Source organism: Capra hircus, chromosome 20 (genome assembly GCF_001704415.2).
Source record: "Capra hircus breed San Clemente chromosome 20, ASM170441v1, whole genome shotgun sequence".
In the NCBI taxonomy this organism is placed as follows: Eukaryota; Metazoa; Chordata; class Mammalia; order Artiodactyla; family Bovidae; genus Capra; species Capra hircus.
Window position 1 is genome coordinate 3,756,986 of NC_030827.1, and position 15,493 is coordinate 3,772,478.

The 15,493-nt window shown below is 41.2% G+C and overlaps 1 protein-coding gene across 7 annotated transcripts in view; it reads right to left on the bottom strand.

Annotated features, from left to right (window-relative positions):
- The window catches only part of FBXW11 (F-box and WD repeat domain containing 11), a 130,630-nt gene that overhangs the window by 23,554 nt on the left and 91,583 nt on the right, over window positions 1–15,493 (bottom strand). For all 7 annotated transcript variants that reach the window (XM_018065494.1, XM_018065488.1, XM_018065495.1 and 4 more), the window contains 3 exons: window positions 15,258–15,483; window positions 5,027–5,213; window positions 4,062–4,152 (listed from right to left, as the gene is read on the bottom strand). In XM_018065494.1, coding sequence (XP_017920983.1) covers window positions 4,062–4,152; window positions 5,027–5,213; window positions 15,258–15,483 — 504 coding nt within the window. The remainder of the gene's footprint in view (window positions 1–4,061; window positions 4,153–5,026; window positions 5,214–15,257; window positions 15,484–15,493) is intronic.

The following is a 15,493-nucleotide window of genomic DNA, read 5'->3' on the forward strand; positions in this document are numbered from 1 at the left end:
CACAAAAGAAAGCAACACTTCCTGCTGACTGTGCCTGCCCAAAATACTACCTACCACTGTATTTGACGACCTCAACTCTTATTAGAATGCTTATATAAGCCAGGTCTTTTTCAGAAAAAAACAGACCTTTTAAAATGGAAGGCAGCCCATTGTGGCAAAAAATACCTAGGTCAATTAGCAGTTTTGGCAAATGACTTGGGACTATGAGTTGCAGTTTTTCCTCTTCTGTAAAAATGGAAACCATATACTTTCTCAAATCTACTGGAAGGATCAAATGAGATTACATGTGTAAAGTGTTTATCACAGTGCCTACAAATGGCACCAGTGATGCTCTTCTGCGTTTGTAGAGAACAATGACCAAAAGGAGTAGGCGGTGACTAGAAAAAATCTCACCAAATTGCCAGGAACTGCTGTCTTGGTCTAGGCTGATCTTCAACGCTGACCAGCCTGAGCCCTCCCCAACCATTCCCAGGAAGGGGCTCAGCCTTCAAATGCAATTCAACAATCACCTTACTGCCAGCAGCAGGAATGCAGGCACCACAGGTGCACCTTTTTAATGGTGCAGATACCTGCCTTTCACTTGGACATCGTGCGGTATGGCTACTGTAGAGGAATATTTCAAGTTTTTGAGAACTTTTAAAATCCCCTTACCCTGTGCAAATTTTCAAAATAACTGGGAAAGTAGCCATGATACACAGAGTATACAGCAGCATTTAAATTGGCAATAGAGTGAAAACAGATGTCTGAGTATGAAGGAATAACATTATTTTTAGAAGCCTAAACACAACTGGGTGGGTGGGCAAGTTTTGGCATTTTCTGGTTAGGACAATGTTAATATCAAGTCTGCAAACCACAAAAAAGCTCCCCACTTTCCCTGAATAAAATGTGGTTTATTAAAAGGTGCGATACAACACACCATCATTTTACTAGTGGTCTGTTCCAAGGAGAGGGCTTCAAAGGCTTTAATCCAGAGAATTTTAAAAAAAAAAAAGGAAAAAAGGGATTCTACATGAAAGAGTTTGTCACTACTCTGAGATGACAAAGAGAAAAATCCAAGTTCAGGACATCAGAACTCTGACTGATTAAGCCTACTATAACAACTCCCATCTCCCTGTCGAGGAACGCCTAAGGGCATGGTAGGACAAACAGGGTTTTGGGCTAAAAATTTTGGTTCTGACAATTTGAGAAATGAATTAAATCACTGTGGCAAAGTACCTAACAGTAAGCTCCTATTAATAATGACGATGCTGGTAACAACTAAGACTCTAGAAAGCAATGGTGTATGGTTGTTTCTTTTAGGACTGTGCCTCAGGTTTTCCAGGAATTCCTTCTCGATTCAGAGGCTCTCTAAACTTTCTCCTTCCCACCCTACCCCCTTCCCCTCTTCCCTTCTACCCGTGTGTGTGTGTGTGCGCGCGCGCGCGCACGCGTGTGTGTGTGTGCATGTGTGTGGCAAGAATACCCATGAGAGATGAACCTCTGCAGAAAGCTAAGAATTCTTATTCTCTCCAGGCTTCATTTCTTATATTCTCATTTCCTGAATAATAAGGCTTGGCTACACTAAGCCAGGTTCCCTACTCTTCTTAAAAATTAGCCAATTCCTCTTGGGTTAGTGTGGAAGGGCAAGGTCATCTGCTTGTCAGAGCCAAATATGGGATGTACAGATGACAGGAGCCAGCACGTGAGCTAGAACTGTCACGGCAGAGCAAGAAGGAGAGAAAGCGAAAAAAGGTGCTGTGAACCGGCAACCTTGCAGAGAATGTGGGGAAAAACCCACAGACTCTAAGGCTGTGTGTGGATGGTATCTTGTGAGAATTACAAGCAATCAATAATCTATAAAAATCACACAACACAGTTCATGAGTATACTGCAAGGGCTCAGAAGAGGGTACCTGTAATTACTATAGTTTGCTTGTGAGGGCTTTATACCAGCCACACGGTAACAGCCAAGCCTGTGAGTCTCCCATTTGTTTGATCCATGGATCACTGAAACAACTCTTTGCTTTTCATGTCCACCCAGGAGAAGATAAAACACACTTACAAAGAAGAGGTAAAGAACTCTATTTTGATGAAGTACCAGTGATCTCTAGTGTAAAAAAAGCTGTATTGAGTGCAGAAGAAGGTAAGGTTGATCACAGACTCAACTACCCACTGCCTGTGTGATCATGGGCAAGCTATTTAATCTGGGTAAGCCTCAGATTCCTCAACTTTAAATCAGGACAGGGCTTACCCTTTCAAGCACTGTCCAGAGTGTAAAATGAGAAAATGAATTATAAAACACTTAAAGTATCTATGACAAGTAATCACTCCCTACGTAGTCCATTATTTTTATTATTATTACTATGAGTGAATGTACCCAAGTATAAAACACCAACCCTCACACTCAGAGATCTAGCCCACAAAAGTCTGGAGGAGACTCTTGCGGCCTACCAGTGGGTTTTCCTCAACCACACTCTAGGAACCACACTGTAGACCACCGTGATGCAGAGGTTTTGTGTCAAATGGGATTCTGCCCTATAGCTCTGTTTTCCCTCACAGCTGCCTCCTCCACTAACTTTAAAATGTTATTTTAGCCTGAGGAAATGGTTATGTTAGGTGGTGTCACATACTGTCATGCCACAGAAAACTGAATTCATACTGTAGGTTATGATAGTACTCATGAGAATTAAAATAATCTATGTCACCAAATCTTCAATCTGATCAAAGTCCTTGCAGAGTTCCTATTTATTTATGATTGATCTTAGACATCATCCTTCTTATAATGAAGGACTTGCTAAAAATTATTCAAGGAAATTTGAAGATATGTTATAAAGAATAGTTGGGAGGAAAAAAGTAAAAAGTAATATAGTTTCTAAGATATATGCATAAGCAGTCTTAGTAAAACTAGATAGGGGTAAAAGACAATCCTTCTTATCTGAAACACACACACCAATTTAAGGTCCAAGCTAACACTATGTCTCAGTTACTAATACTGTTGGAGCAATTTACTCTAAGCTTTGAACTGTCAATAAATCAATTAATTCCTAAATTTTAGGATTTGTCTGGCAAAAGCTTTAACTCACTTAAAGCTTTTACTTCCCTAAAAGGTTACTTTACAGCTCATTTTAGGGAACAGAATACTCACGACAACAGCTTGCATTTGAAATAATGATATTCCAGTCACATTCAGATTTACCATTAACCAAACAGTTCCATTAGTTCACATCACATCTGCCTTAAAAGAGAAGTGGGCGGCTACAAAAAGCACATGTTTCTCTATTAATGAATTTTGGCACAATAACTTTTATGCCTATCACCTGGGGATGAGGATTACTTCACATTTGGGAAGCCGAGTATAACTTTATGGGTGATACAGCACTGCCTAGCAAAGGCTGAACTTTTTTTTTCGCCAAGGAGGAAATAGTGAAGTAACCAAGACCTGCCAAGAACACATGTGAAAGAGTTAATGAGAAATGCCTGTGCATGTCTTTCCTGGTTCAAGGAAAAGGGCTAAATAATAAAACCGAACTAATTAGAACACATGAACAATATCAAACATCTCCAATGTCTCTCATCAAGTTCACAGAGTTTTACTGGTCTGGGGAAGCTGCACTCAAATCCAAAATGGTCCACGAGTGTAATTTGCTCTATAAAAACCACTTAACTATTGCTTAGAATCATACTGGAATCCTTTTAATGAAAATGTATGGGAAATTTACGGAGGAAACTGCGACTGTGCCTTCTCTAGTTCTCTAGAGGTGGCTCAAAAAGGTGAAACTACGTTTACCTGAAAAACTGGGCCTTGGATTTTGGAAATTTCATCAAATTAAAAAGGTAATTTTGGATTAAGGTTTCAATTAACTGGCAGCCTTGCAAAAGCATTTCACATTTTAGAAAAGTTAGACTTTTTTTTTAATACAAAAAGGCACTATCCAATCTGAAGAATTATACATTGTAATGTGCAGATTACACATTTAAACATATTTGCTCTAAGACTTCACCTTAAAAAAAAAAAAGACCCGTTCTATGATTTTTAGATCAACTGAACACTAAGCCCATAAAAAAGATAAATCATAAAATTACCTCTATATCCTGGATAATCTTTGGGTATAATGACCTATAAAATGAATTGGGAGGGCCATCTGTTGGTCTGTTTTTAAACAGGTACTGATCCCTGGCAAATAAAAACAAACAGATGTTACATTTTTGCACATAAAAGGGTGAAATTTATTTAAACATGGTGCTTACAAAGTTGAATCTTTCAAGTCTTTTGATTTGCATTGAGCTTTAACAGTTCAAAAGCAGGATTTCTGACAATTAAATGTACATGTTTGACATAAGTTCAACTTACAGTTCTTTACATGATCCTAACTTTTTATTTTCTGAATACCCAACACAATCATCTGGCCCTTCATTCTACAGTTCAATAAAAGGGGCTAATGTAACTTTGTGAAAAATCTGACTTAGTACATATCAAATCTCTTCCTATAAAGGAAACACAGCCCTAGCCACCACTCACACCACCTCCTGTGTGTCCTAGCTTGGCACTCTTTCTCTGTGCTAACTGGGCCAGACTACTGACATGCACAGACCTATAAAACTGTATTTCAGAGACGATGGGCTGTCTCTGAAAAATCCTGCCTGTTGTATCCCTCTCATCTTCAACCAGGATCAACATCTAACAGCAAAATGACATTATCTGACTTTCTCATGACTCCCTTTTCCATATCTATCTCTTGGTAATGGGACCAACGCCTAAGGAAAATGTGAAAGGAAAAGCATAAACATCTAGCTTTGAAAAGTCAAACTGCTCAAACTGTATAATACATCCAACAGTTAATAAATATACAGGAAATATGCATTTCAGAAGAGGTTATTCTAACAGCTTTAACTTTCCTCCTCTCAACTCTTGACCACGCATCTTTCTCCACTTGTTTAAAATAGGCCAACACATTAAGCCAGTATTTATAACTACGTTTTTTAGTACTCAAACTGACCCTAGGTCAAAGAAACTGTGTTTCAAGGGAACAAGCAACCTGAATACTCACCACCCTCTTCTTTCTGAAAGTCCCTTCCACAGAGGGTCAGTGCGCACCATCCGTTCAATCAGCTTCTTCCAAAGCATTCCTTCCGAGATCACTCGCTGCCACTCTTTACACACCAGCTCTGCTGCACACAGAGATCTGGCATCCAGGTAGGAAAGAATGTTCTCTGCTATGTGGTCTAAGCCTTGCTCTGCAAAATACAGAAGCAGTGGAGGAATAGAAAGGGGGACGGAAACACAAAATACAGAAGCAGGGGAGGGATAGGAAGGGGGACGGAAACACAAAATACAGAAGCAGGGGAGGGATAGGAAGGGGGACGGAAACACAAAATACAAAAAGCAGTGGAGGGATAGGAAGGGGGACGGAAACGTGCCAGCCACCACGTCCTTAAAGATAAGAGGATAAAGGAATCCTGAACCAGGAAACGTGCTTGAACAATATCGAAAGTCTGCAGATACACATGTACAGGAGTACCTAAACATACATACTTCTTTTGGGTTCTGATTTTTTAAGAAAAAACAACTGATGGTATCAGTTCCTGGATGTAAAAGTCAACCCTGGGCAGTTCTGTATTTGTCAGATATTCGAACGAAATATTTATTTTCATTTTCTTTTATAGAACTTTATGGGGCAATGACACCCCAAATTTTACAGATGAGGCAGAGAGAGATAAAAGGATTTATGGTTTCACAACTACAGGATAGTGAAGTCAAGAGTGGAACTTTGATCTCTTCTTCCAAAGTTTGCATTCTTTCCCCTTCGATTTATTGCTTCTGATAACAATCATCCCATTAATCCATGACCTATGTGAATCCCCTGGGGCTAAGGAGACAAAAAGGTGGAACACTAACTGATATGAAAAAGCTTATGAAAAAAACACAACAATCCAAGAATTAAGTCAAGAGTACTTAGTTGTACTTTTGTTAATCATTTTTCTCCATCTCCTTCTTATGCAGGTAAAACCCTCAAAACCATGAACCACATCCTAAAAATTCTAGACCCTTAGGAGGTTTAATCCCACACAGTGCAAGTATCCTTTCAAAGACAACCAAGCCTCAGCCTTTGCCTGACAGTCAAAGGTAAGACGGTCCCTCTGGTCAACAGTGCCGCCACCTACACAGTCCCATCCCGTGGTTCTGGACACGCCCTTGTGCAGCTACAAGAAATTAAGCTTTCCCCAGGCCTCCTCTGTGTTGCAGTGGGAACACTAAACATACAGTCGGAAAATTCCAATGTCAAGTCTAGGTTCACCACCAAGAAGTTCCATGACATGAAACAAATACCTCAACAATACTGAAGCATCCCTGCCCCTGTTTTCTTTACCATGTACCATGCAATGGCCAGTACTATCCTTTCTCATAGTACCTGCATGAATCAACAAAGCTTTATGATAGGATTTTAAAGATAACAAAGCATCATTCAAGGTTAATATTTTCTTTTTTCACAATAAACAGAAGCAGTATAGTCACACTAACTTGACAGGGTCTAGGTAAATCATTAAACTTTCAGAACTTCAATTTCCTCATCTGTATAAAATGAGGAGAATAATTTGCCTTATTTTGAAAATATAACGAGATGATATATACAAAATGCTTTACAAACTAAGATTTTCTTCCCACTCTTGAGTATTTACACTGTTGATTTATGGTTTACGAACCCTTCACATACTGGTTCCACTCTACACTAGATCTAATACTCAAGTTATGATCTGATAACGAAGACTACACTGGGGTCACTTTATTTTCTTGTGCATGTCATTATATTAAGAGATAAGGCAATCAAAGATTACACTGCCTTCATCTAACAGCCAAATCACAGCAGACTCCTAAGATGTTAGTAAGCTGAACTGAAACCTTAGGCATCTCCCCATAAAATGTCTATTAAAAACAATTCCCCCTAATTCTTCATTGGTATGGCTAAGTTAAAAGGGGAGGGCAGATTCACACAGAAGCCTACAGTTATCCTCACTATAGTTCACTTTCAAAGCTTTATCTGACCCTTGCAATCAGCCTCTACAATTCTGATTCTGTCACCCAGAAGTGTGGACATTCCACACCAGATCTGCATGACAGGCAAATGTAGTAAGTCTTATCCCAAGCTGTTGGCAAACATGCTAAATGGGTCAGAACCAAGGACAGCACCCATGATTCTCTATTTCCCTTCAGGCTATTATACATCCATTCACTAAATACAAAGTACCAACCCCGAGCTACCAGTTCTATAATTATCTGGATTGTATACTATTTTCCAGCCCACATCTCTCTATTTTTTTTTCACAGATATTCTATTTTTTTATTATTTATTTATTTATTTAAATTTGTATTTTTACTTTATTTTACTTTACAATACTGTATTGGTTTCGCCATACATTGACATGAATCCACCACGGGTGTACATGCGATCCCAAACATGAACCCCCCTCCCACCTCCCTCCCCACAACATCCCTCTGGGTCATCCCCGTGCACCAGCCCCAAGCATGCTGTATCCTGCATCGGACATAGACTGGCGATTCGTTTCTTACATGATAGTATACATGTTTCAGTGCCATTCTCCCAAATCATCCCACCCTCTCCCTCTCCCTCTGAGTCCAAAAGTCCGCTCTACACATCTGTGTCTTTTTTGCTGTCTCGCACACAGGGTCATCACTGCCATCTTTCTAAATTCCATATATATGTGTTAGTATACTGTATTGGTGTTTTTCTTTCTGGCTTACTTCACTCTGTATAATCGGCTCCAGTTTCATCCATCTCATCAGAACTGATTCAAATGTATTCTTTTTACTGGCTGAGTAGTACTCCGCCCACATCTCTCTATTCAGCCCTCAAAGATACTTGGAGAAACTGCCCCATGAAGACACTGCCATCTTTACATTATCAGGTGAACTCGGTACGGTTACTCTTTGTGTTCCCTTGCTGGTGCTTACTACATCAAGCTGGCATTGCAATTATCTGTTTACAAGTTGGCACTACCTGCTTTGTGTCCCTTTTAAACATACAACCCATGTTCACTTTGGAAAAACTTTGCCTATAAGAAAATATCTTTAAATCCCCGAACCTCACTGCTCAAGAGATAATGACCTTCGACGTTCTATACACTGTATCTTCTAGGCTTACATACTGCTATAGTCTTTTCAACAGCTAATTAACTTTTGATAACCCATTTGAGAATTCGGCCGGAATGAAACGTCAAATTCAACTGCCAGTATCTCCCACATACACCGTCTCCCAGTTCTCTAGTTCTGAAACACCAGGAAGTTGGCTCCTCAAGCATCTCTGGGTACTGTCACGCAGGAGACGACCAAACACAGCTGTACGCAGTAATATTAAACATTTCTCAATGTTTCACAATTCTGAAAAACACCACCTTGGGCTCTGTCACTATCCTGGCACAACATCTCTAGGTCTACTTGTTACAGGAGCTATGTGTTTCCTAAATATCTTCTTCCTTTCTTGGACAATTTTTCTACCCTTCTAGTTTTAAAGCCATGATTCTTAGTGGCAAAAGAAAAAAGGATAAGTTAAGTGAGGAGCGAAAATACGCTGTTTCTTCCTATCACCACTTCACCATCTATTCCAAGCACACTGTCCCTTCATTCTTCTCACTCTTGCTCCAAATAGTGGACTATTTCCTTCTGTTTTTAACTCTCCCAAATCATGTAACCATTTTAGACAATTTCACATTATTCAGGGCTTGGACTTTTTGATACCATTCTCAAAGATTCAGGCTACCATTCTGTTATCTCCAGGCCCCTTTCTTCCATCTAAGTGTATTTAAAGTGCCGGAAATTCATGGAGAATCACAAGGGCTTCTACTTGTGCCTATCCACTGACAAGATTGACAAACTATTCATCTGAATTTCAGATTTCAGAATCTGTCTACCCTCTTTGATCATATTTACTTTTACAGTCTCCACCCATGGCCTAATAAACTTAGCTCTTCTCAATTTTCCTAATTCTGGGGTACTTCTCTGACTATCTTCTAGTTTCTACACTTAACATTAGCACACAGTCACTGTCTAAGGTTTATGTTAATTCCAATTATTAACCAAACTCTGCTAATTGGTTATAAACACACCCCCAACCAACATGCCTCTCAAATCCTCTGCTGAGAGAGAAAACAAATAGGTAAGAATACATTATATGCTGTCTTTTCAGGCCTCAATGGCTGCCACATCCCCGCAGTCTGAATACTAGCTGGGAAAACTGCATCCAAACCTTCCACCTGGCTGGGCGGTCTATGAGCTGGTTCTAGGAAGCCTGTGTGGTTATACTTGAATCATTTGGGGTTAGTGATTTGAGAAACAGTAGTAGCAAAAATAATTTCTGAATATTCTCCTCATCAACTGAGTCAGAATATGTAGATGGTGGGCCCAGGAATCTATCTTCTTAAGAATTCAGTTCAGTCGCTCAGTCGTGTCCAACTCTTTGCGACCCCATGGACTGCAGCACGCCAGGCCTCCCTGTCCATCACCAACTCCCGGAGCTCGCTCAAACTCATGTCCATAGAGTTGGTGATGCCATCCAACCATCTTAGCCTCTGTCGTTCCCTTCTCCTCCTGCCTTCAATCTTTCCCAGCATCAGGGTTTTTTCCAATGAGTCAGTTCTTAAGAATTATCACCAGGTAATTCCTACATGCTGGGAACTTATGCTTTATAGCAACAATATCCCTTTTAGTCCTCACTGATATTCCCCTACTTACGGGCGGTCAGCAAGATTCTGCATAAGGAAACTCATTATTAGACACATACCTCCTACTCTTTCAAATGCCACTGGTCCAATCTAGCAACAGCTCAGTGGAATCTGGGGGGTTTACTTCCTTTTGTTAATCCTTTAAATTCACCCCCTCTTTCCAGGGTGCAGCATGTGTCAGTCTCTTGGAAAATATACTGGCTATAGAGCCATACAACCTCGTGGAAGCAAACCAGTTTTCCTTTTTGGATCTCAGTCTTTCATAAAATAAGAGTAATATTAAATGCTTAAGATGGATTATCTCCTATAATCAGCATGATAACCCTCTGAGATAGGCTATCTATAGCCTCATTTCATAGAGAAGGATCTTCTAACCCTGTTGGGAAGGTTAATAAGAAGAGGTTATTCAGGAGTCAGATACAGAGCAGACATTTGGTAAATACCAGTCTCTCTTCTTCCCTCTTGCAGAAATTGCCTTAGCTGGTATCACTGGCTAAGGAAGCTCAGCAGTATTCCCTTCCCTTGTTATTTTCTGCAGAGAAAACATGACATGCCTTCCCTGGCAAGTCGCTAAGTCTTCCCTAATAGCTTGGAGTAAATCTCATATTCCTTAAATACTGAAAGAACAGGAATCACACAACCTCTATTTGGGCACCTGGGAGTAGCCACTCCCAGGAGCCATGAAGACTTTATAACTTTCTGGTTTCAAGACTATTCAGAACAAAGAGGTTACTGAATAAGGTGGTCCATTTGCCTAAGCTAAAAAGTGCTCTGAGGTGTTACAACTAAAGCATTTTCTTAAAGTATCAATGTCTGGCTCTCATTTACTCTACAGTGCTGAGACTCCCCCATCTCCCACAGCACCCCCCTTCCCAAGGCAGTAAGAGGACACATTATGGCCTCGGAAAATGAGTCCAGAATACTGCACACACAGTGCTGAAGAAGTGCTGCTGGTGCTAATTATACGCACCAGAGGAAGGTCTGGAAATTTTTCAATAATAAATTAAAACAATTAAAAGGCAAAGTTTCAAAGCTCGGTATGTAAATAACACTGCACCAAAATGAAACTCAAATGTGTAATGTCAGTTCAATGCCTTTGACTATAGCCAGTTTCAAGACAGCTGCTTAGATCATACAATTACAGAAACTTTATTATTTTAGAAACGCATTTCAAAGAGCAGCTGTAAAGAAATTTTCTTCCCCACCCACCCCTGCTGTCCCTTCCCCTCCCTAGTCACAAATCTAGCTGTAAAACCTGAAGTCAGAGGCTTTCTTTCCTGACAGCAACAGCGTGTCACTGGATTTCTTTCCCTTGGAATATACTGACCTAAAGACTCAGACTAAAATGAAGTAAAATAATGCTCAGGTCACAAAGTCCAACGTTTTGTTATGCCAACAGAGTGGCACATACACCTACCTAAATGATGTCAGGATGAATCAATTCGGAAATCAGTGGGTGAATAATTAAAACTTCCTGGCAATAAATCGCATTGCCCCTGGAGAAGCAGGTGTTTCCTGCCTCTCTGGACTTTTTTTTTCCCCCTCCTTAAACTGTCATCCTCAGACTACCTACCAGATGCCAGGCATATTATGTACATTATGTTTAATCCTCACTATATCCTATAACGTATTAGTATTATTCCCACACTGATAAGGAAACAGAGGCTCCAAAAAGTGGGCTCGCATATTAGGTGCAGGTGCTGGGATTCAAATGGGGGGGCTGCCAGATTCAGCAATTGGCCTCTCCACTCTGACATACTGGACCTCTGGTCCTGCATCCAACCTAAAGCCTACCTTCTGGTTCTTCCACAGCTCCCGAGACCGCTGATCTAACCTCTGTCCCATTTACAGTCTGTAATGGTTTACCATCCTTACTTGGGGGACAAAGGAATAAACCATGGCCACGAAGCTAAGTGTTTTTAAAACTCTTAATTGCTCAGACACCTCACCAATGCTTATCATCCTTCTTGAAGCGCAATCTGTCTCTACTTCAAAAGGTATAAATTTTCCCTTTAACAACAGTTCTTACAAACCACAAACTTAGCCTGCAGAAACTGACACTGCAGACTAAACATGCAGCATGATTTTTAAAAAGCATATCACAATTATCACTTTTTCCACTGAACCAAAAGGAGCCAGAGACCACAGACATTTTCCACTTTCCCTGTACTGACAGGTACGGTATTCACAGCAAGTATTAAAAAGTGAAAACTACAGGCCGTTTTTATAGAATTAATGGTTTTTACAATCAAAAGAAGTCTTAAGTTGACTGTCAATTTCCACAAAGTAAAAATTCAAACTCAGGATCATCTACAGTAAAAGCTAAGCATCAAACTAGAATGATGATCAGTAAGTTACTCCACACGTTATTAAACCCAAGTATGAACAAACACATGGACCTGTTTCTTCCCTAAAGCCCTTTCCTGAGGCATGGTCTGTGCTAAGGAACTAATGCCAGATCTGATCCAAGTCTACCAGACAGCAACTAACACAACCACCTCGGCCAGCCTGTCCCCAGCTATTAGATTCATGTGTATGATATATACTGACACATGTATGTATGTTCAGATCAAATCCTGCTAAAACAAATAGCATTTTAACAAAAACATCTCCATGTCCCAGCCAATGGTCCATTCATTTCATATAATATTCAGTACCACAAAATTCCACTTTAACAGAGATATGGACAGTGCCTTAAAATTCGCTGTAATGAAAACTGAATTGCATGCAATTATACTAACCATATTTATATACATAACACATGTTCATCTGTTCTGTCTCTCCTCCAACTCTGTACACTCCCCAAGAGAAGGGGCTGCCTCTGAACTACACTCTGCAAATCAAGAGAACTTCAACAGCGCCACCTCGTGGATATTCTGTAACACAAGCTGGGCTCTCTGGTACTCTAAAATGTTTGAGAAGCAAATTATAGAGGAAAAACAAAACAATCGAAAGCAAACAAGCAAACAGAACAGATCTGCTTGAAAAAATGGAAGCCCAGCTTCATTTACCTAAAAGCACTTAAGAAGAACAAGTACAGGTGTCGACCTGGGCTAATGGGAAGTGGCTGTATAACCCAGGGAACTCAACTCGGGGCTGTGACAACCTAGAGGGGTGGGATGAGGGGCTGGAGGGAGGTTCAAAAGGGAGGGGACACATGTACACTTATGGCTGATTCACATTTTTGTATGGCAGAAGCCAACACAGTGCTGTAAGGAAACCAACCTCCAGTTTGAAATAAATATATATATATATGAAGTGAAGTCGCTCAGTAGTGTCCGACTCTTCTGCGATCCCATGGACTGTAGCCTGCCAGGCTCCTCTGTCCATGGGATATTCCAGGCAAGAAAACTGGAGTGGGGTGCCATTTCCTTCTCCAGGGGATCTTCCCAACCCAGGGATCGAACCTGGGTCTCCCACATTGTAGGCAGATGCTTTACCGTCTGAGCCACCAGGGAAGTCATATATACATAAAACAAAAGTGACCCTGTCTTTCCTTGGTCTGAAGTGCAGCCTGGCTCAGGAGAAGAGCATGGGCGACGGGGGCTCTGAGTTCAGAGGAGCCGCAGCGCGCACCCTCCTTACTGACATTCGCCTCTAATTCTCTCATACAATTACAAGCATGTCTCTTTCCTTCTCTTCCACGCCCTCTCTCTTTAATTAAAAGTACAAGTTACCGAAACGGATTGTAAGCCATGTAGTCTATAAAGAGTAATCTTCACTGCAACTGATTTCAGCTTTCGCACTGACTTTTGAACCAACCCCCCATCATCACCACACAATCACAATAACCAAGATGTAGGATCTTAGGCATTTCATCCAATTTCTCTGATCCTTGGCTTTATAACCTATCTAATGAAAAAACAGCACTGTGACACCCAAAGTCCCTTTCAGCAATTAAATACTATGATTCTAGAAAAAAAGAGGGTTCCCAGAAATACTAATTCAAGAAATGAGGAAAAAAATGCTATTATTTTCAGCACAAAAAGAACAGTAGGCTCAAATTTTCCTAAGCTAACTCTCAAATATCCTTAAATACTACCACTGTGGAAAGTGAACTCACAAGTTCTGAAAGAGAGGTTAGAAACGACAGGCTGGCATGTCCCTTTGCAGCCCCAGGTCTCAGGCCTGGAACATGAGCCCAGGGCCTATTCACTGCGGGAAATACTTAGACTGCGGAGCTGAGATGCACTGTGCACGCGTGCTTGCTAAGTCTCCTCAGTCGGGTCCAACTCTCTGCAACTCCGTGGACTGTAGCCCGCCAGGCTCCTGTCCGTGGGATCCTCCGTGGGCTGCCATCTCCTCCCCCAGGGGCTCTTCCTGGCCCAGGGATGGTGCCCACATCTCTTGTGTCTCCTGCATGGTGGGCAAGTTCTTCACCACTAGCGCCAGCAACACGCTGTGCATCAGCCAGGCTAAGCGAGAAGCTACCCTCTGAGGAGCCATCCAGAAGCTCTCGCAAAGGGGAGGGCTGGGAGCAATGCTACCGGTTTACCCTTGGCTCTATCTAGGCCAATCCTGGCATGGCAGCTGTAACTCTCAGGCTGCCCTGACCACGGGAGAGGAAAGCTTTCTGGGCAGCATTCTCAAATTCTCTTCCAGAGTGAAACCTCTCTATTCTACCTGGACAAATTTAAAACAAGACAATTTTAAAACGAGGGAAAAGAATTAACAAGTGATCAAAAAATCAAAGGGGGATGAACAGGCAGAGCACAGAGGGTTTTCAGATCCGTGAAACAATTATGTAGGACACTATAACGACAGATATGTGTCACTACCTATTTGTCAAAAGCCACAGAACGGACAACATCAAGGGTGAACCTTAAAGGATGTATTCTGGGTGATCATGACATGTCAAGGTAGGTTCCCGTACCGTAACAAATTGTACGCTCTAATATGCGGAGGCTGTGCTGGTGGTTGCTGGGGGCGCGGAGGGGGCTGGTGAAAACTACTTTCTGCTCAGCTCTGCTGTGAACCTCAAAGTGCTGTGAGAGTAGTCTGTGCAAAGTAAACAGCGGGGGGCGAGGAGGAGAGACCAAGGGGGCAAGGCGGCGCGCGAGAAGATGCAGAAGGAAGTTTCAAGAAAGTTACTGAGACATGCTATCAATTTCACCAATGCTCTGCTGCCATTCCCTAAATGTCACTTCAGATATAAGTGAACATCTCAGATTTGAGGACACTTTCCAAACACTGCAGGAAAAACTGTCTATTAAAAAATAAATACTGTATTACAAAGGCAAAATGCAGATTGTATAGAGACCACATCAAAAAAATATATAATAGCATTAATCAATGTAGCAACAGTATTAACCAGTGGTCAACACTATTAATCACAGAAACTGCCTACAGTTCCTAGATAGATGCTAAATTATAATTCCTCTTCTAGTACCACGTATCAAAATACAGTGTGTGTCCCAAAGAAAGGCTGTCTCACACTATACCCACTCGCTCATTCACTTTGCGAACACCTACTCGGCTCCACCTAGGCTCTTGGGATGGGCATTCTCCCACTTTTCAGCTATTTTTACAGACAAACATGGTTACCTGGTAAAGCGGTAATAAAGTCCCGCTGCAACATGGGCTTCAGGTAAGAGTTAATATGTCCATGCTGGTAATGACACATTCGTGAAATAAGGTGTTCCACAAATTCCACTTGATCTGATTCAGACCACTGGTCAAAATATTTAATACACAAGTCTTTTTCTTTTTGATAGTTTCCTTCTGATGGCCTCTTTCTGGAGACGATCACTGATGATGTTCCATTACTTATCTATTTTAGA